Source organism: Xiphophorus maculatus, chromosome 9, assembly GCF_002775205.1.
Source record: "Xiphophorus maculatus strain JP 163 A chromosome 9, X_maculatus-5.0-male, whole genome shotgun sequence".
Classification (NCBI taxonomy): Eukaryota; Metazoa; Chordata; class Actinopteri; order Cyprinodontiformes; family Poeciliidae; genus Xiphophorus; species Xiphophorus maculatus.
In genome coordinates, this window is record NC_036451.1 from 8,498,021 (window position 1) to 8,518,489 (window position 20,469).

The 20,469-nt window shown below is 37.7% G+C and overlaps 1 protein-coding gene across 4 annotated transcripts in view; it reads left to right on the forward strand.

Moving 5' to 3' along the window:
* The first annotated feature begins 340 nt into the window (after nt 1–340).
* mylk4 (myosin light chain kinase family member 4) overlaps nt 341–20,469 on the forward strand; it is a 28,530-nt gene continuing 8,401 nt past the window's right edge. Inside the window, exons 1-2 of one of the 4 annotated variants that reach the window (XM_023340276.1) lie at nt 341–505; nt 6,190–6,442. In XM_023340276.1, coding sequence (XP_023196044.1) covers nt 450–505; nt 6,190–6,442 — 309 coding nt within the window. In that variant the 5' untranslated portion in view covers nt 341–449. Of the gene's footprint in view, nt 506–6,189; nt 6,443–9,639; nt 9,933–19,284; nt 20,059–20,469 lie in introns of those variants that run through there. The other 3 variants (XM_023340277.1, XM_023340275.1, XM_005802320.3) reach the window with 3 other exon arrangements.

Below are 20,469 nucleotides of genomic sequence, written 5' to 3' on the forward strand. Positions count from 1 at the left end.
AATGAACATGTAGCAACAAAAAAGAGTTTTTAATGAGTTTTTAAAGACTCCTTGTACCCATTTGCATCTCTCTCTCTTCTCTTGCTCAGTCTTCCACTCTGCCATGAGAAACATGGCGCTCATTCTGTTATAATAAGCCGCATTCCCTGGAACAATCTCTCTGGTCTGTTCCTGTCTGTGGTCCCAGAGCAGATGCCCCTCGCTCTTCCTCCTCCCTCTCCCACATATCCCTGTCTGTCTCTGACCCCCACCTTTCTGCTGCCTATCCCTCCATGGCTGTCACGGCAAAAGCGTCCACTGCTTCCACTTGGACAGTGTGTCAGTGGCATTTGATCAGAGCATTTTAGTCCGAGCAGTGAGAACAAGAGCATCCAGCACCAGCACTGGAACACAGTTGGAGAACATTAGGACAGCTTGGGGAGATAACCTCCATCAGACCCAAGAGAGACATGGGAGGAAAGGAGAAGATGATTTTGGTTATACCAAATGTGCCCAACTGCCAAGGGTGAGTCTATTGTTCTTTCATGCTGATTCAGAAAGACATCTTGGTTCAGAGACAGAAGAGCTTATTCATTTTTTTTCCTGCAAATATTGAAAATCTTTTATCATTTTTCCTTCAAAGTAATCCACAACTTGCTTTATAGCCGTGCTTTAAATTCTAGCACCTGGTCTCTGGCAGTATCAGTTGCACATAGTACACAGCTCCGCTTGTCAAGTTACCATACATGTTGATTTATTTAGAGCACATTTAATGTTTTTGACAGACTTTGATTAAAGATGTACTAATATTTCAATTTTTTTTGTGGAAAACAAACAAACAAGCAAAAAAAGAAGCATGTCAACTTGTTTGACACTAACTCCAGGAGTTGAACCATTCTTGCCACATTCTGAGACAAAAATGATCAAATTTAATAAAAATAACATTGAGCAGAATCAGACATTCATTGGTTAAAAGTGGAAACTGGATTATAGGTGGTTTTACAACATAGCAGAGGGCGACTCCATCTGCTGTGGACTAAAATAAGGTTTATGCTTTGTTCCTGGGAGTACAGGAAAGTACATTGGGTGGAGGTTCTACAGTTACAAGCTTCTGCAGAGGTTGCTGAGCTGTTGTGAGAGTGGACTGTGAGAACTGAATATGTCTATTAGAAACTAGTGTGTGCAAGCTTGTGCATAAGTAACAGCAACGTTTGCGTGTGCTATGTTGTTGGAGTGATGACTGAGTCTGAGTATTTTCCGAGAGGTCAACTACGCTCCATTTAAGTTCATCATCTGTGTGTGTTTTTAGTATGTGCTTCTTGTAGCAGAATTTCTGGGTCACCCAGATCCAGTAACAATTTAGCAGAATCTTAGGTTAGCTGTTTGCATCAGAAACTCCAGCAGGCCACTGCTGACCACAACTTGGCTTTGATGTGATGAAAGTGTCAATTTAATAAGCTGAAAAGTTAGTATACGTTGTGTTTAGACGCAGAAAACTGACCTGCTGATCACTTGATATTGTAATGTCAGACCATCAGCAGGTATGATTTGGTGAAATTTAATAAGCCCACATTAAAATCTTTGCATATATTTTTGGAGTGTTGCTTGATTTCATTTTTTGAAATTGAATGAGGCAACAATCTCTTGAGGATCCAGTTCAAAGAAGCAAAAAGGGCTAAAAATACAGTCTGTATCTTTGGATGTAAGTGAAATGGAAGTTCTTCAAAGCTTGAAACATTTTCTTGATACATCCATATGTCAACCTTTAGCTAGTATGCCTGGCATAAGTACAGGTAATCACTTTGCTACAAATATGAATGTATTATAGCACATAATGGATGTGTAAAAGTAGACAAATATTTTATAGATTAAAAATAAAAAAATCTGATAAGCATTGGATTCATTGCACTTTATTTGGATACTTTGAAACTATGTAAATACTTATGTTGTACTGACAACCATGTATAGTTGTCAGTACAATGACAACTACATGCACCCAGACAAACAAAAAAACATGTCAACTGATTTTACGCTAACTCAAGGAATTTGGGTCAAACTCTTGGAATTTGATAGAAATGTTTGATAGAGGTTAGTGCGTAAGCAGCATCACAAAAATGAAGGAATAGGAGACAGATCATGGATAAAAGTGTGGATTGTGGAAAAAGTAAATATAGGGTAACCTTCAAAAACAATATCACAAACGTTGAATATCTAGCACAGCATTTTGGATTACTAAGAAAAGTATGGTACAGCTACAAAGCGTTCCCTCTTAAGCTGATAGGCTTGGCAGCAAGAACACTGATCGGGAAAAAAAACATCACAAGGCCCACAGAAGATCTGAGAGAAATACAGACCGAAACTTAATTCAAACTATGAGGCAAGACTTGAAAATAAATGTATCCACAGTATAAGATAAAGTTATTTTGCAAAGCAGAATTGGCAAAAATCTGTATTCTCCAGATTTTGACAAGACTTTGACAAGACATTGACCAAAAAACCTGGACCAGTATTTACACCAAAATTAAAATGCAGTGCACACTTTAAAACATTTGTTAAAAAAGAGGAAACTAGCCGTTCACATCTTCATTATGTTTTGGTCTATTAATTAAACTAACAGAAAAAAAATGCATTCAAGTTTGTGGTGACAAAATGTGTTCAAAAACGTCAAACGGGATGCATTGTTCAGCATGTTCACTCTTTCCCAATCATCTGTTAGATTTTTTTTTCTTCACACACGCATCCAGACACCTACAACACATTCCTAAGGTTACAAGTTTATTGGGACTTTCCATGCCACAGTTAAACCAGGACAGCGGAGGCCCTACAGAGATAGATACCAGCCAAGGGGTGAAGACAATCCATTTAAAGTCGCCCCTCCTATTCAACTGGAGCTAGACCTTATGTTCTGGCCTTAAAGTTAAAAAAAGGCTCCTAATCTACTCTGTTGCTTTTTCTGTACCAAGCACACAGCCAAACACACCCCAGGTCAGTAAGACCTTGGGTTACTTCCGCACTTACACATAAGTATACGCCTACTGTATACATACATGAATGCATGCACATGTGCACACAATGAGAGGAACTGTGCACGCAGTAGACTTGGTGTCCCCTGCACCACTTAACTTTATCATGACTGATAGTAAGTGCAATGTCTGTGTACCAAGCTGCAGATGCACAAACGCAACCTTCTGCATGAATAGTTGTATTTGAAAAATTAGTTCACATTGATCAATTGTTCAAATACAACTGTTCATGCAGATGATTTATTCAAATTCTCTTTGTCATTAAATTTAGTATTGTGTACCTTGCCTCTTATCCTTTGTAGGATGTTACACAAAGGAAAAATACATATATTTCACACTCCACATGACATAAGCGAACACATTAAGGTTAACTGTAAATATATTTAAGTGTAAATTTCGTTTGAGGTTCCATTGTAAAATGTACCTTATTGGATTTTGGTATGAATTATTCATAATAACACAAGCTGCAAATAATTGTGCACAACTGTCATGATTAATTTAAAAATAATATTCTTTCAGCAAGCAAAAACGTCTTCTTTGTATTTAGATTTCATTTCTTTATTTTTATTTTTAATTGCTGATCTTTTAGATTTATGCAGCATTATTACAGAGAGGTTACTTCAACTCAAGTTAAATTTTTCCTACTATTCAATCTAATAAAGTAAAGCCAATTTTGGAACATTTATTGCATACGGTTATGATTTCCCAAGACTGGTTTTGATAGAGATGTTTTTACTCTCATCACTGAGCTCTTAAGATACTTGACATTCTGCAGAGGATTTGAAGGAGACCCTGCTTTCGTCGCTTGTGCTTTCATCACTGAAACATTCACTCCTGCACTAACACCATCCTGAGGGATTTAATGATTCACTGCTACTTCAGGAGTTATGAAATGCAAGTAGTTCCTATCATTAAAGGATTAAACTGGAGAAGATAAGTAATGACACCCACCCTCTGTTTTTACAAAGAGAAAATGCCAGATGTAAAACCTTTATCCCATGCAGCTACAAACAACACAAAATAGGTAGGTAGATAGGTAACTGTTTTTAAAACTGGATTGAGTCAAAACCACAAGAATAGAAAGCAGGCTAGTCGAGTCCCCGTCTGCCCGGCAACAAGTCAGGCCTTCCCACCTAATGGTTATTTTTTCATCAATGGAGGTTTTCCATTTCTGCTGATTGCACACTCAATCAACTTCACCCTAAACTATGGAAACCCCTAAATAAAGCTCTGTAAAGTAAATGACCCAGGGTCAGCTAGCCTCCCAGGAGGAGCAAGGGAATGTAGAGAGGAGGTCAGTGAAGGCATCTCAATACCAGCAGAACTGGCACCATCAACACAGGCATGAGCTTTCAAGACAGGCCCTGTGCAACACACCACATGTAGCGAGATCGTCTGGATCATGGTCAGATGTGACATCTGCCCTGTCTCAGAGTAACCACTCAAAATACTTGGCTCCTTGGGAATTTACTACATGGTAAATAAAACACTTGCATTCTTTTTGCACGCATTCACTACTTGTTCATACTGTATTATATATGTTATAGTACAGTGTCCTAAATATCAACCTTCAGTCTGTGAATTAGGTGATTGCTCTAAAACACACAGAAACCCTTTAGAACTGACTAAACTTTATTGAGAGATTAGTACCCCAATCATACCACTTTATTGCCAATCAGATTTGATTCAGTGAGTCGTTTTTGGTTGTAGTATACTTATGACTGCCACATTTTTGGGCCATTTTGCATTTCATGCTATGTCTCATGTCTCAAATATGAGACATAGCATTTTTCTCATGTTTGAGAAATGCGATGTCTTTAATTTAATGACACCAATAACTTTAGAATTTAATATATTGGAGCAATATCTTATTTTTTTTACTGTCATGTTTCCCAATGTTAGATATTAGACTCCACAGTTTGTCATAAAGCCAACGAGGTCTGTCAGGTGATCTGCAGAATTTAAAGAGGGTGTACTTTGTAAAATAGATTTTTCTTTAGCTGTATATTATGCTACAATGTTATTCCTTCACCAAAGATATATCTGACATGTTGCTTTAATTCTTATCGATGTTGGAAAGTTAACAACAACAAAAAGAGTACTCAAATTTAAAGTTGTTCACAGAGTAAACATATTCACAACATTAGAGCAGTGACAGGTGGATCAGCACTGAATGTGAAATCCAACCTTGAGAAAACCTTTGATGAGGAGGGACAGATCAGGCTGCTATGCACATTCGGAATTACAGCCTCAATCATTATTCTGAAACTACAGCCATGCTATGACGTCTGTAATTGTCAAGCAAAGGCAGAGCATTTACGCTAAGGGGGTATTAATATCTACAGGGATCTTCCATGGCTCCCCCTGATGCCAGCAGATGCCAGAACATATTTCTCCACAACACCATTAATCATTTCATTTGGACCTGAGCTCCCATGGCCCTCTGGAGGAACAGATCAAAGGATCCGGGCTACACAGTTTCAGTATTTCAAAGCTGTCAATGAGGGTTGGGCAAGAAACTCCATTGTCCTTTTATTACTGAAGTAGTAATCCATTTAACAGCACTTGCTGCACTGCATGACTACATGCACTGTCAAATCATTGGAACGGCTTACTACTATTCCTCCTCAAGATGCTATTCAGTTTACTAGTGGCCAAATGAAAATGGAAAAGATAACTTGGCATATACTGTAATCCTGGTATTATATTATTATTATCCTGGTTCTACACTCTAAAGGGCTCCCACAGCAAGAGGGAATATTTATGTTTTTATTGATAATGTATAGACTTGGACTGTTCCAGTTAAAAGTCTTGGCTCCAAAACCATTCAGAAACATTTTAGAAAAGACCAGCTAACTGATGCTGACTCCCAGTGTCATATTGCATTGAAGTTAACAAATCATGGGTTATATACTTAAAACCTTTGTGGATAAAATACTCCATTTATGATTATAAAATGGTCAACATTGATATTTTGATTATGTCCCACTTTACTAATTCACCAATGTTGTTTCAGATGCTGTGACATCCATTTTAAATATCATAGCATCTAAAATGGAGCAGCACATATTTTTTCCACCAGGAGTATTTTCTGGACACCCTTAATGTGCTGCTCCAAAGCCATTAAAATTTTGTGTTGTTTGGTTTGACTTTGACATCAGCTGTTAATTATGTTTTATATTTCTAGGTCAGATAAGAGGAATCTGTGTAAGGAGAGTGTTTATGGGAAGAAGAATAGTAAAACCCCAAACACAGCTTTGCCACCTCCGATTCCCATGTCCCCAATCGTTGAAAAGATGGAGGGACTGAAAGCTATCCGGAATCGTAGCAACAGCCTCCGACTGGACCGGCTGGCCTTCTATCGTCACCTGGAGAAGGTGGAGACTATGCGCTCTTTCTGGGAACTCAAGCATGTTGAACTGGAGGGAGGAAACCGGCAGGTAAAGTGCCCAGACTTGAAATTCTTCATTCTAATAATCTGCATGGAGGTGTCAAACTAACGAACTGACTGACTAGTGAAGAAGTATCGCATCCTCTTTTTCATGTATTTGGCTTTAGCTTTCTATTTAAGCAAATTAAGCCTAATTAATTTGGTTTCACAAGATGATATCGAGTTTCAGTCAGACAAAAAAGCCAATTATTTCTTATTTTTTACAAGATACTACTTAAGACAGTGCACATTCATTCTGAAGGACACAATTTATCTTCATATATCCAGACTTTACTGCCACTGCAGTTTCCTTTTAATAATTCTAGGTCAGAGTGCATGAGGAACACAACACTGTTGTATTCCTCACATTGATGGTAACATACACGCTGAACCGGATCCACAATCATCTGTGTGCACAGAGGGAGAGGAAAAAGAGAACTGAAATAACTCACAGCAAATACTACTCCAGTCCTTGACATCTGTTGAAGGGGCCAACACGACCCAACAGGTGAACTGCCACAGGCTCACTAGAGGGTGCTGCCGGTCTTTTTATGTTTGGTTGTTTCCTGCTTGAACTTTCTGACTTTCTGTCTGCAACACTCAAAGACGCGCGTGCTATTTGTCGGAAAAATGGTCCTTACACTGCATCAAATACAAGGCCACACACACGCACACGCGCACATAAAGCCTCAGCCTAAAATGAATGTTTGGTATGTAATCAGACTCTCAGAATTACAGACATTACCACCAGATGGCAGAAGTGGACACCTTTCAAGCTCAGAAGATGACTTCTAGGACCCCGCTCCAGCTGTTTCCGAAAACAAATGATTTGCTTCTACTTAATGGTTCAGTTGTTGAATCATAAAAGTCTAAACATTTCTGAAACAGTTTCTGAAACTAATAAATTTCGGTGTTAGTAAAACAGCTCTGCTCATCTATGGTAAACGATTTGTATTTATCAAAGACCAAACAAAGCAGCAATGATGAACAAACTGATACCATTTGCAACATTAATTTTCAGTTTTTTATTTTATTGCATGAAAGTGAAAAGTAAATTCAAAGTATCATAAATCATAATTTTGACCAAAATTAACAAAGACAAAATTAACTTAAAGCATGATTCATTTTATAAAATTAAAAATGTAGTGTGTAACTAACATGAAGATGACAAACTGATAAATCATGGTTTCTCCTTTTGCTTTCATGAAGATAGTGTTAACTAAATGCCATTGTTTTCTGATCAGTCTTGAACTGCTATTGTTCTTGTTTAGGTCAAGTTGCATCAGTTCATCCTTTCCTATTTCTTCATTTCTTTTATACATTGCATGTTGGTATTCTCTGACGCTAGTGTTAGGCTGTTTCTCTTTTCATTTGGAGAATTGTTTGCGTTTTATTTCAGCTCCTTCTGTGTTCTGTGTGTTTATTTGTCTTCTTCCCTCAGTCCACATTTTCCCTAGATACTTGGCATCCCTATGATAACACTTAGTTTTAATGTCTCTCCTCACTTTTAGAGTTGAGCTTATTTGTTTGACCTATTTGTTTGACCTAGTTCAACGTTCCTTTCTCCTCATGACAGTTCTTGTAGGTTTGGCACTTTGTCATTAAATTCCTTCTCAAATCACCAAGCTACTCCCAAGTTATTTCTTGCAAAAACAATGTAACATACATTTTGGAACTACATCTCGGAGATTTTTATATTTATATAAGTATTTGCTTTGTATCGCAAAGAAAATTGTTTAGACATTTTGTTTTTTTACTTTTCAAAAAAGAAACTGAAAGAACCCCCCACTTGAGAACTTTGTGTTTCTGTGTTTGATATGACGTAAAGCACTTTGAAATGCCTTGCTGCTGAAATGTGCTATACAAATAAAATTTGATTTGTTTTATAGATTTGTTAGAGAATATTACACAAAAAAACATCACGAAGACCAAGAAACATGGCAGACGTGTCAGAGATAAAGATGTAGAAAAGTTTCAAGGAAGATTAGGTTATAAAATAGTATTAAATGCTTTAAATACCTCATGCATTGCTCAATTTAAATCCCAGAAATGAAAGGAGTATGGCTGTCCACCTGAAAGTGGTTTAGATCACAGTGTATGCAAATGGCCCAATCATAATTCATATCAAAATTAAGTTAATAATCTGTGGCAAGACTTGAAAATGGATGTTTAAACATATTTTATATTGTCTGGCTGAGCTTGAGCTATTTTGCATATATTTAAGGCCAGAAATCTCAGGGCAGTGAAACAAGGTTTCACAAGGTACTTATTTAGGAATCTGTATTAAAACGCACCACCTCTTTTAGATCATTTTTGTCAAAAAATTTGAAAATTATCCTTCTATTTCACAATCAGGCACTACTTTGTGTTCTGTCATACAAAATTCCAATTTAAAACACTGAAGTTGGGAACAACGTGATAAATCTGTTCAGCATCAATCAGCAGCTCCATCCTGACAGATAGTTGTCATGCATGCAGATGCATTTGCAAAAAGAACCTCCACTTCTCTGCCAACAACACTAACATGCTTGTCTATAAGTAGTCTGTCAGCTGCAAATACAGCTTCCACACGAGAACAGTACTTTTCAGAACATTTTATCTTCTTTGGGTGATGTATGTTATATTTCACCTTGTAAGTTCACCACACTGTACCCCGAGTGTCTTTATAAAGAATGTTTCTTTCTCACACGTGCGTGGACACTTCAGTCCTCTGAGAAAGACATCCACACTTCAGCTCTTGTTTTGGTGCCAACTGTCCAACACGTTGCACAAAAGATAAACTTAGCACCACACATTAGAAGGTGTTTGTTTGCAAGTGTGCACCGGTATCAACTTGTTGCATCTGCAGCAATGCATGTACAAAACACTCTATGGGATTCAGAGGCAAAGCTGTGGCCTGAAGCCAGTTTATACCGGAGATCATGCAAGTTTGCGCAAATTGCTGGGTCTGAAGTTGTGATGATGCATGTAGTGTCTCACTGACATACCACCACCACCAGCGGCGGCGGTGGGCATCTGTTTCAACGATACCCAGAACCCAACACCACCTGTCTCGACCTCATCTCAGAGACAGCATGTTCTCTCCTTTTAGGTCTCGTGGTGGGAGGCAGGGAGGAAGCCAGGTTGAGAGTGAGTGGGTGGGCGCCTTGACAGCACAGAAACCCTGTCCTTGTCAGAGATTTTAGTTAGATAAAGACTGGACATTTATTGTCGTGCTACTGGAGTCCAGCTATTTCACAAGAAACAACTGGCGCGCCAGGTGAGGCCTTGCTGCCTGAGATCCCAACATACGGACTGAGATAATACTGACATTCCAACATCCTCAGGCTGACAAGAAGGATAGGAAGCGGAACCTTTCCAGTATGGAGAACTTCCTAAAGGATAAAGATATTTGGATATTAGGAAGTGTGTGCCTGGTGGCCACTTTTCTTTGGAGGCGAGTGTGGAACTTATTTTCCATCAGGAAGGGAGGAAGGACTGCACACCATGCAGAAGCACAGGTAATGCAGGAAACAATGAGATCTAAGCACCTGTGTAACTGAGACAGGGGAAGTTGCTCCTCTATTATTTCACTTTGTATTAAAAAATACAGAAGTTCAAAAATTCACCAAGATACTAGCTTTGTCGTGGAATATTGCAAAAGAAATGTTCCTGGAAAACGCTCTCAGATTTTCAGGAAAATCCTCCTCATATCTTATTTGTGAAAACCAATTTGTGAAGACTGGAATTACTCTAGGTCTGACATTACCTGTAGGTATCTTATTTTTGAAACATCTGAACTCAGCTATGCTGGTATCAATTACAAGTAGTGTTTAATTTCACTCTAGGAAATCCAGAAGTAGTCCCTCCCTCTTACACTAAAACACTACCAGGTAATGAGATCGGTATGTGGAAAACAGATGTGGAACATGAATAAAAAATTTTTTCATCTGAGACATTTTTTTTTACTTTTAATTTACTGTTGCATTCTATTGATAAGAAACAGTTCAATATTAGTTATATTTAGTCACTCTCCTTCCAGAGAAGACAGTCTCACTTGATGCTATGCTTAAACCAGTTTATTGTGTTTACATAAACCGCCATGTAGCAAATGTAACTGACTCCTCGTAAAATTTGGAGCTGTGATGCTTTTCAGCTATGACTACATCTCAGTTACAGGATAATGTTTTTACTACTCCAGCAGGTCTTGCTCTGTCACAGTACATACCCAAAACTTCATGATACTCCTGCATGTTTTGTAATTTAACTATGATTAAGGGGGAAAAAAAAATGATTTGTTCTTGTCAACGTACCAAATAAAATCCCAATGTCCATAGTCAAGCTTATCTATGTAAATACAAATACATGAGCAGCTAAATGTCCTATAAATTACTTTTTGTTATTTTAAAGATTAACATGAATCACTAGAATTATAATGTACGTTATATTTTAGGATAATATTTGTTGCTGCTTCTTTTACACTTTTAAATAGATTACTAAAAATATGGATCAGGGCATTTTCATCTCTCGTTTGTAGCATTGTTCATTAATAAATACATTTCTCTGCTCTGGTTTAAGTCTTATTTGGCACACAAAAGCTTCTCTGGCGGGCTTTAATGAATCCTGATTTTTTTTTTTTTTTTTAACTACACCCTACCCACCAGTGAGGTCTCTGAAAAATTTCTTCTATTTTATTTTTATTTTTTTTGCTTTTTGGTTCTGTTTCCAAGACATTGAAAAAGAAAGAAGCCCACAGCATCAAGATCCTGTACCATAACTAGCAGAAGGCATGTGGTGATCTGTCTGGTATCCATGCTTTGTTTTTACGCTAGATCTATTTGAAGGGTTTGTTGTTGAATACAACCCTAATCTGACCAGAACAAGTTGGTTCATGATAAGGACTCAGTATGTTTGCAGACTCCGTATGTGGATCCTTTTGATGGCAGGACAGAAACAGCTTTTCTTGACCATGCCTCCCAAACAAATGGCTGGGACATCAAATGCATCATTTGATTATTATAAGACACTCTGTGATCCCAAGATGCCCCTCTGTGCTTCAGCTCTCTCACCATAAACTTCTGAGATTTTATTTGCCTTGTGTACCATTCAGCTATCTGTATGTGGTTCAAAACAAACAGGAATCACTTAAAAATGATTGTGATAAATATAATAAAACTTCCCTATCATTTTCCCTTTAAAAAACAATATTTTAGGGATGCTTAACATCAGAAATGCAATGGAAATAATGTGATTAGTCATAAGAACTGTACACGATGCATTAATATGACCTTGTAATAAGTTAAGTTAGACAAGAATAATAACATGCATTATCAGCGACAAACCCACAGAATACTCGATTTTCAGTACATTATATTTGCTCCCAATTTTAACTGTAAAAGTTTGATGTGTGTATTTTAAAGCCAAGCTGCTGAGCTTTATTAGATTGTAAAGGACTATTGATTTTACTGTTAATGTATAGAATAATATCTCATCCTCTAAAACTCAGGGTCTGATTTTTATGAGGCACAAATAAATGTTTTTGTACGAGGCTTTTATAGAGTAAGCTAGAGCTTGTGTTAATGCCCGTGTCTAATGTGCAAAGGGCTTGTACTCAGATTCTCAGACTCACTCGACTCAGCTAAAATTAGCACACAAATAAAAAGAGAGCGGACGGTGGAGAGCCTATAATTGTGTCACATGTTGGGTTGAAGAAAGTAAAGTCAAAATTAAAACTTTTAACTGTTTGTTTTATTAATGTGTTGAGATCAAACAACCCTTAGGCCTACACTACCTACTACCTTCTTATTCAGGTTAATTTTACACTTACAAATCTGGACCTCTAGGAAAAGTGCTTTATTGTCTGTTGTATTATGTTCATTGTTTTCGCTTGGACCATTTTTTTCTAACATGGAATGCAACATTACAGTCAACAGCATAGATATTTTACGCGTTCTAACAAAAACACATCTGATTCAGTAAATGAAACCCTTAGCTTGTTATATTACAAGTTTCTGATTTGCAAATGTTTGCTCTTATGATGTTTTCTACCAGAAATGGCAATCCAAGTTTGAGTCACCAACTCGAGTCACTTCTGTGTCGCAAAACCTGAAGACTTCAGACATGACTTAGTCTTGAAACTTGAGTTGGGCTTCTCATGTGAGACTCAAGTCTTTTTAACAGTTTTTACCTCATTTGATGAAGCATGAAAGGAAGCTGATGTGTGAGTTCAGTTTGAAGACTGAGAGTGAATATGCTGCTTTCACCTGCTCAACTCTGCCCTATCAACTGGTGTCTACTTTCAAACGTTTGCATACCTCATTAGCAACGCTGGTCCAACAAATCCTTGTGAAGCTAGTTATAGAGAAAAGAAAAACTGTTTCATGAAAGGCACATTTCCAAAAGATATTTTTAATATCTTATTTTGTTTGTAGTGGTCATGGTTAACAGCTCCTTAATTTTGACAAGGACCAAATGAAATGATTTATCAACTTGGGTCAAGGCTAAATAAAGATATATCAGCATGTAAAGGAAGCTAGAATGAGTTAATTAAGACCTGGACACATCCCACAAAGTACCAAATAAAAAAATTAAACGTAACAATTTAAATAAAATTAGATCCCCAAAGATAAACTAGAATGTTAAACAGTAAACTCCCAGGGAGGTTCCAGAATGAGAGCGAAATCTACAAATTTTGGATCTGAACCAAACAGAACATCAGGTAACTTTAGGATTGTGCAGTTTGAAGCAGGTTGATGGTCAGCTGATACCTCTTTGACCGGCAGAACTGCCACAGTATAAGTTAATTTAGGATTTGTTATGTAGGGGAGCTCTGCCCTTTAGCTTGGGTGGTGTGAATTTATGAAGACCTGATTGACAAACAGTAACTGGCAAAATATTTTTCAAAGTTTTAAATATCTTTCACGTCAAAGCAAGAGATGAACAGAATAAATGTGGAAATATCTTTTTGTACTAATTTAATTTTTTTAAAAAACAACAAACTTCAATTTGGTTTTTACTTTGCACTGAAGTTCTGACTCTTGCAAATATTCTTTATTCTTGACACTTTTATTTGGTATTTTTCTTTGGTAGTATCTTTCTAGTCCTAAAGATATATTAGATAAATGGTGCACATTAGCCTGGTCATGCAGTGAATATTTTACTTAACCCTAAGGACTCTTATCAGATCTTAGGAAAGGTATCATCACGAACAAAAACTTTAAATTCCTTCAAAATGTTTGGTCTGACAGTATCTAAAAAAGCGACTGTAAGTACACCATCATCACAAAAGTGGTTCTACTCCTGGTAAATTGGCCAGGAAGCATGCAATTGGCATACAATTAGGCAATACAGAATATATATGATATTTACAAGTTCAAGTAAAAATAAATCATGAATTTGGAATTTAAAAAATGACTGCACAAGTGTGCAATGCTTTGTTGAATCCCCCTTTTGATTTCATTTCAGTATTCTTTCTTCTTGTTTTCACATTTGACATCAATTATGTCAAATCTGGTGAACCTAAAACCAGACCTTTCCAACTAAATCAAGACAAACATTAGTAGATTGTAGCTATAAGTGAAACATTTAATAGAAAAAGCAAAAATATGTTTTCTAAAACAAATTTTAAATAGGAAAAGTGCTTGTTCTTTTAATCTGATTTTGAGCTGGGCTAATTCTGACATGATGCAATAGCCAGCAATTTATTTTTAACTGCAAATAAACCTATTTATGATCTGTCACCGTGTACAGTAGATATTATATGACACACTCTACCCATCTGTAATTACTAGCATGCATTACAGCAGCGGCTTTGTGTTAAAAGTAACAAGAGAACTGCATGACCCCAAGACAAAATGTTACTGCTTCTAAATTCCTTCAACTCTCGTCAGTCCAGATATCTTCTGCCATCAAGTGGTACCAATGTCAAAGTGCAGCTGACTTTTGTTCAAAACCTGTCAGAATAATTTAGTTTATATTTAAATTATATGAATTGTTTCTTTAATTTGAAAAAATAATTTAAAAATTCTTTATTGCCAAATTTTCTATTAGTTGTTAGTTTTTAGACTAAAATCTACATTAATCAATGTGTCACATATAAAGTATTAGAAAAGCTGTTTTAAACAGTAAAATTGCATAAAAGAAGAGTTCACAGGTGCAGATTTAGCTTAGATTTAGCTGCATATGCAAAGCCTTCACTCAACTTTTACACACTTACCATGAAAGATTCCCATTTTATAATATACATAATAATAATATACAATGGCATAGTTATTATACAATAGAGTAGTATAGTTTAGAGCCATCAAAGCTGTAGGAATGGGTTACAGAGTATTAACAAGCTGTAGAAATTACATTGTTTTAAAATATGTGTTACTCTGCAATATAAATGCTTCTTATTTTGCTGTAAAAACTGATTTAAACAAAGCAAATGAACTCCCAGCGCATCTCAGAGCAAATTGTTAACAAAGGCTTTGAAATACAATCCTTTGATGAAGAGTTGTGTTCATGCTGCATGTCACTAGTGAACTGGAACACTCTGGATAGTGAGGAAAGGGGGTCTTGCGTGCGTCTATTTAAAAGTCAGTCAGAGAACACCCTGGGATGGCTTATGTAACACATTTATTTACAAGCTGGTTCTGTCTCTCTCTCACTCTCACTCTCACATATTCTCAGCTGGCGTCACACAGCAACTGTTTTCCATGATAGGAATTTGGTTAATGCTGACCTGAAGTAGAAACACGGAGAGCAGAATGAGTCTTATCACGAAAGCTAAAATGTGCTAGAACAAGCTGTCATCAACCAGTGGTGACAAATAAACATTTGCCCCACGTAGGAAGCAGCAGGGGGAGCTGTGGAGATTATATTCAGTCTTCCAGGCGAATTCTCACCACATGTTCATTGTTACCCTAAAATAGTGGAGGAAATGCTTAGATTGTCCAACCTTAACAAAGAATTGAGCAAAATATGGTCAGACTTAAAAAAGACATTTACATTGATTAATCAATGACTTCCTAATTCCATTTGTATTCTCAACACAGTTACATGAAACTGTTTTCAGTAACGACAAGGCACCGCGGGGTGAGAGGGTCAATATGTCGGTATGGTGAATTCTCCGAAGGCAGAGATGCCGCTTGGGAAGGGATACCCTGGTAGGGTTGGGGGGCCCAATGGGGACGAGGGGCCCTAGAAGATGCTAAAAATGAGAGATCTGTCACTAAGCTGCCATCAGTGCTCGTAAAGTTTCTAATTTATTACAAATAAATTTTCTTTTATTTGGACAAGCAAGTTAAGGCCACTTTCTTTTCAGAGTAATCAGAGCTACATAAAATCCAAGCAAATATTTATGTTGTGCAAGATCAATCCAAATATCACCAATTGTTTTCGAATTCAAACTATGTGAAAAATCTGGGTGAGTTCCCAAGTAAGAGATCACTCTAAATGTAAAACACACACTTCGACATTTCAGCTCTTACCTCTTACCTCTTACCAAGCTACTGTATTTCTAAATGTAGACTCAAAACAGCAACTAATTGTGCAGTGGCACATGTTTGTTGCTTGTGACATACTGTATTGTTGTAACTCCGGGCTAATGCCACCAGAGGAACACTGGATGAATGGAAAACCTGTGACCCAACAATAAGCATTGTGTGTTGTCTTTGTCTTCCTGCTCAGTAACTCTATATGCAGTAAGAGTAGCTCAGCAACAACAGTCTCATTCCTGAACAGTTTTCCTTTCCTGACAGACTCTTGTCTTACAGCACAACTTTTTCCTAACCATGGAGATTTCAGTGAGTCCCTGACAGAGTACAGTTAAACCTCTTGCTGAAACCAATGGCAGACCAATCAGCTACCACTTTCCTTCTTCTGTGATTGGTCTCTATAATGAAGAAATTTGAAGCATGATAAGCATTAAAACCTCATATAAAATGGGTTCTTCATGTTGTAATATATTATGAGACTCCAAAATATTAAACAATAGTGCAGTAATTTGTATTAATCAAGCTCATTGCATCTCTTTCAGTGAAATACAAATGACCAAATACTTTAAATACAAAGTGAAAAAATTAAATTTTACTAGCAAAATATGTGGTTTTACTTTGTGGGTTTACAAAAATTGTTGCAAATCTGAAATGACATTGGATGTGAACTTTTGAAACTTTACAAAAAGTATTACACCTTTTCCTGTCAATAATGGCATAATGTACAAAGCTACATAACATATATTGAAAAAGCTTACACCTACAAAACTGGAGGGAACTACCTGTTAGCTACAAGGTTCTTTGCTTGTACACAAAACCTTGTGAGGCATTGGCCAACATCACGGTGTAAAATCCCAGTAACAGCTGTCAAAGGTGACAACATATCTAAAGTTTGGCTGACAAATTTTTTCAGTGTTCAACAATTCATGAATTAAATTCAGTAAAAAAAACAAAACATATAAATTAGTAAAGGATAGTTAATTTATTCAGCCATGTTCTGTCTCTGTGGGCATCTTTTGATGGTGGATTCAAATGTAGTCATAGATGAGGCATGCAAATCCTTAGTAATATTAATATTTTGGAGTGGCCCAGCCAGAGTCTCAATTTGTATCTGATCATTTGCAAAGGGAGCTGAAGACTAGGGTCACTGGCATCAAGGCCTACTGAACCACTACATCTGATCAAATTGTAGACCTGCATTTTCAAAGTTCTAGAAAGGATTCTTAACCACCAATAAAACAACACTAATGTCTAAGCTTTACAATTCGGTTTTTGTCTTCATTACTCTGCGTAGACTGCTCATATGAAATCTGCTCCCACTGTTTTAAATTGTCCAAGTGCTAATTCAGCATAATGATCAGCACTTGGTCAAAATAATACAGTTGGTGTAGTGCTTCTGGATTTATATAAAGGCATTTGACATATAAACCATGATTGTTTATCAGTTCACTTTCAATTCGATTCAGTTTGTTCAAACATGACCAATTCACAACACCTGCTAGCCTACTTTACAATGGAAAAAATCAGTTGAATCATACAGACACATTTTGAGTCAATTACATACATTCCAAATTGGCGGTCAAGTTCAGTTTATTATACAAATTAGTTCAAGCTTTCTATCTAAGAAATCCTGACAGATTTCATTCAGTCACTGACTTGAATAATTCTCTCCTGAAAGAGCATATTGCGACCATGAGTAGTCATTTGCACAGCGCTGTTGACTTTGCGGCAATCCCTTATACTGAGCATGCACGTGGTGAGAAAGGAAAGGAAAACTCCCCTTAAACAGGAAGAAACTAATCTGAATAACTGAATTCAAATCAGTAAGAGTCACTAGAATTTCCTAATAGTCTCTTGGGACATTAATAACTAGGGATTCATTCCTCACTTAACAAAACATGTGTCTTCATAGGTACTCCCCAGTATTCTCTTTTACTCTCACCTTAGTTGCTAAACAGGCACCAAGGATGCAAGTGTTCACCATGACAGCTGCCAGACTGTCTGAACTGGGAACAGTGCGAGAGACAGAGTATAGGTCAGGTTTTTTCCGGTGCTGACAGATGGGGCCCAGCATATAGGCGCCAGCGCTTTGTCAGCCAGCCAGGTTCAGATAGAGCTGTGCTGAGATGTGGAAAATTATGAGCTCAGTCTATGGATTCAGACACGCCTTGCATATGAACTTGTCAGTTCTTCCTCTTTAACTCTTGGGAAAAGCACATGTGCTGTTAGTTCCATCTTCCACAATACTTTTCTGCTCCATAAACACCACTGGGGTGACACAGGGATGCCCTGCTTCCTTGTTTTCATCCAATGGCTTCCCATACTTCACATTGCATTCATGCCTTTAATGCTTAAAATTAAAATATATTTTAAAACACTTTAAACTTATAAGCACGTGTTTTATTAAAACATAGATAAAAATAGTACATGAAGGATTCACAATACACGCTTAGAGTTTGAAATATGCAGCTGTAGATGCATCAATATTGTTTTGCAGTGCTGACGCATACAGTGAGTTGAGCCAGTCAATGATGTAAACACACTGGCATTCACTGTGGTTCCTAATGCATATGTGATTCATTGAGGTCCAAAGTCTCATGCAGACAAACACTTGGTTCATTTTGTCTTGCTTTCAAAAAGGTTTCCACTAAAGAATTTATTTTCCACAATAGTTTTTAATTAGTTACATCTTAAATCTGTAAAAGGAGGGACAGCTGCAAAGTTAAAGACTTGAGTGCTTGAGAAGTTGACTGAGTTGATTAAATGCACTATTTGGGATTCAAAAAGAATTGTTGAATTTGAATTAAACTGAACTGGATAGTGTCCTTATTTGAAGTAGAAAGCAGGGGAGCCTACTCCACATACAAAAAAACAAAAACAACCATCAAACAGAAAACTTGTTTAAGCCAAACTGATATAAATGTTGTTGTTTTTAATTTGGTGGTTTTTCACACCCCCTTTCCAATATAGCCCTGGTGAATTACCCACATGGCCCATATCAAAAAAATTTAATTTGTTAGGAGTTGTTGATGAACTGCATTAGATTGTCTCCAATATTTTAGACCAGCATGAATTTTATTTAGTTTATTTTTGTACAACTGGACATGAATTGGACCAGTTTTTCTTGTCAAAGAGCCTTGACACAATGTTTCATATGAATTGGCGCTATAAATAAAATTAACTAAATACAATTAAACAACACACTGACACAGCTGGTGCTACTCTCAATTATCTCCCTGGGGATTGTCTGTTCTTTTTATATAGGCAGGACATTTTTATTTGTTTGCTTTACTTCTTATATGGCGTCATGTTTCAGGCCCAGATTCCTGGGATTCTGACACCTGTCTGAAGGGCTTTTCAAGTAGCTCAAATGTCACATAGCTAGCCCACCTACCTAAGCTCCCCTATCAATCCCCAGCTGCACACCCGAGCTCAGAGCTCTTATCACTGGCCACTCAGCTTCTGACGTCCACAGAGGGCTGCTCTTTCATTTAGGGAAGAGCCACCTGCTATTCTTATAACTCAGCTTTGTCGTGCGGCATTTCAGGGATAGATTTATGACCTCCATCCACATCCCTTCTTCTGCCTCCACAATGGCTCTTCTTGCAGTTTCCTTCATATGAAGCAGAACCAGTAGATTTAGGTAGTCGCGAGCACTTCAACACCAGTCATGAGCTCCACCCTGGTTAACTCTTTAGCCAAAGTGTATGATCCCAATCCTCTTCATGGTCAGAAGCTTTCTGCGAGGAAGTTCTCCCTGAATGGATCAGACCGGTTCCAAGCTTCACCCTCCTCCTTTTCTCACCACGATGCAACTCTACGCTGCATGGAGAGTAGGATCGACTCCCTCAGCTCCCAGATGGAGCACCTGCTCATCATGCAGCAGACCGTCCTGACCCGGCTGGATGGCCTGTCCCAGGAAGTGAGAGGCATGGGTCGGGATGTGGCCTCGTCCCACGAAGGGAGACGTGGCTCGGGGATCGAGGCGGTTTGCAGGGAGCTGCGAGGGGCTGTGGAGCGTATAGAGAGTCAGGGGCGACGGCTGGAAGGGGTGGAGAAGCTGGTGGAGGGAACTCAGCAGGTGATCTGCTTCATTGGGGAGGTGGTAAAGAGCTCCAAGCTGGTGGAGCTTTTATTCAAACAGCCTGGAAACAAAACCAGCAGGAAGGTGAGAAAATGAATAAAGATTTCTAGGTACTGTGGAGGGAAACAGTATGACACAAATACTTAAACTTAAAATATGGTTAAAATCAGATCCTGCATTGTTGTTTTTCTGGTCTTAAGTCTTTATTGCTTCAACTGTTCTGCTCCTGAACATGTTGTTCTCAGTAATGAGAAGTAGTTTTCCTTTGTGCAGAGATTGTGGGTTTTTTTTTTACTGCTTGGGTGTAGCTGATTGGAGTCAAACTTGTTATCACACCCAGACACTCATGTTTTTATAATCAGCGATTGGGCTCTCAAGTGTAACTGGAAGCAATCACTGCCAAGCCTGTCTGGTCTCTTCTGACTAGGTGATAGTAATGCAGTGACAGATCAAATGATTGTGGTGTGCTGGAACAGAATGTACCAGAATGTGTGT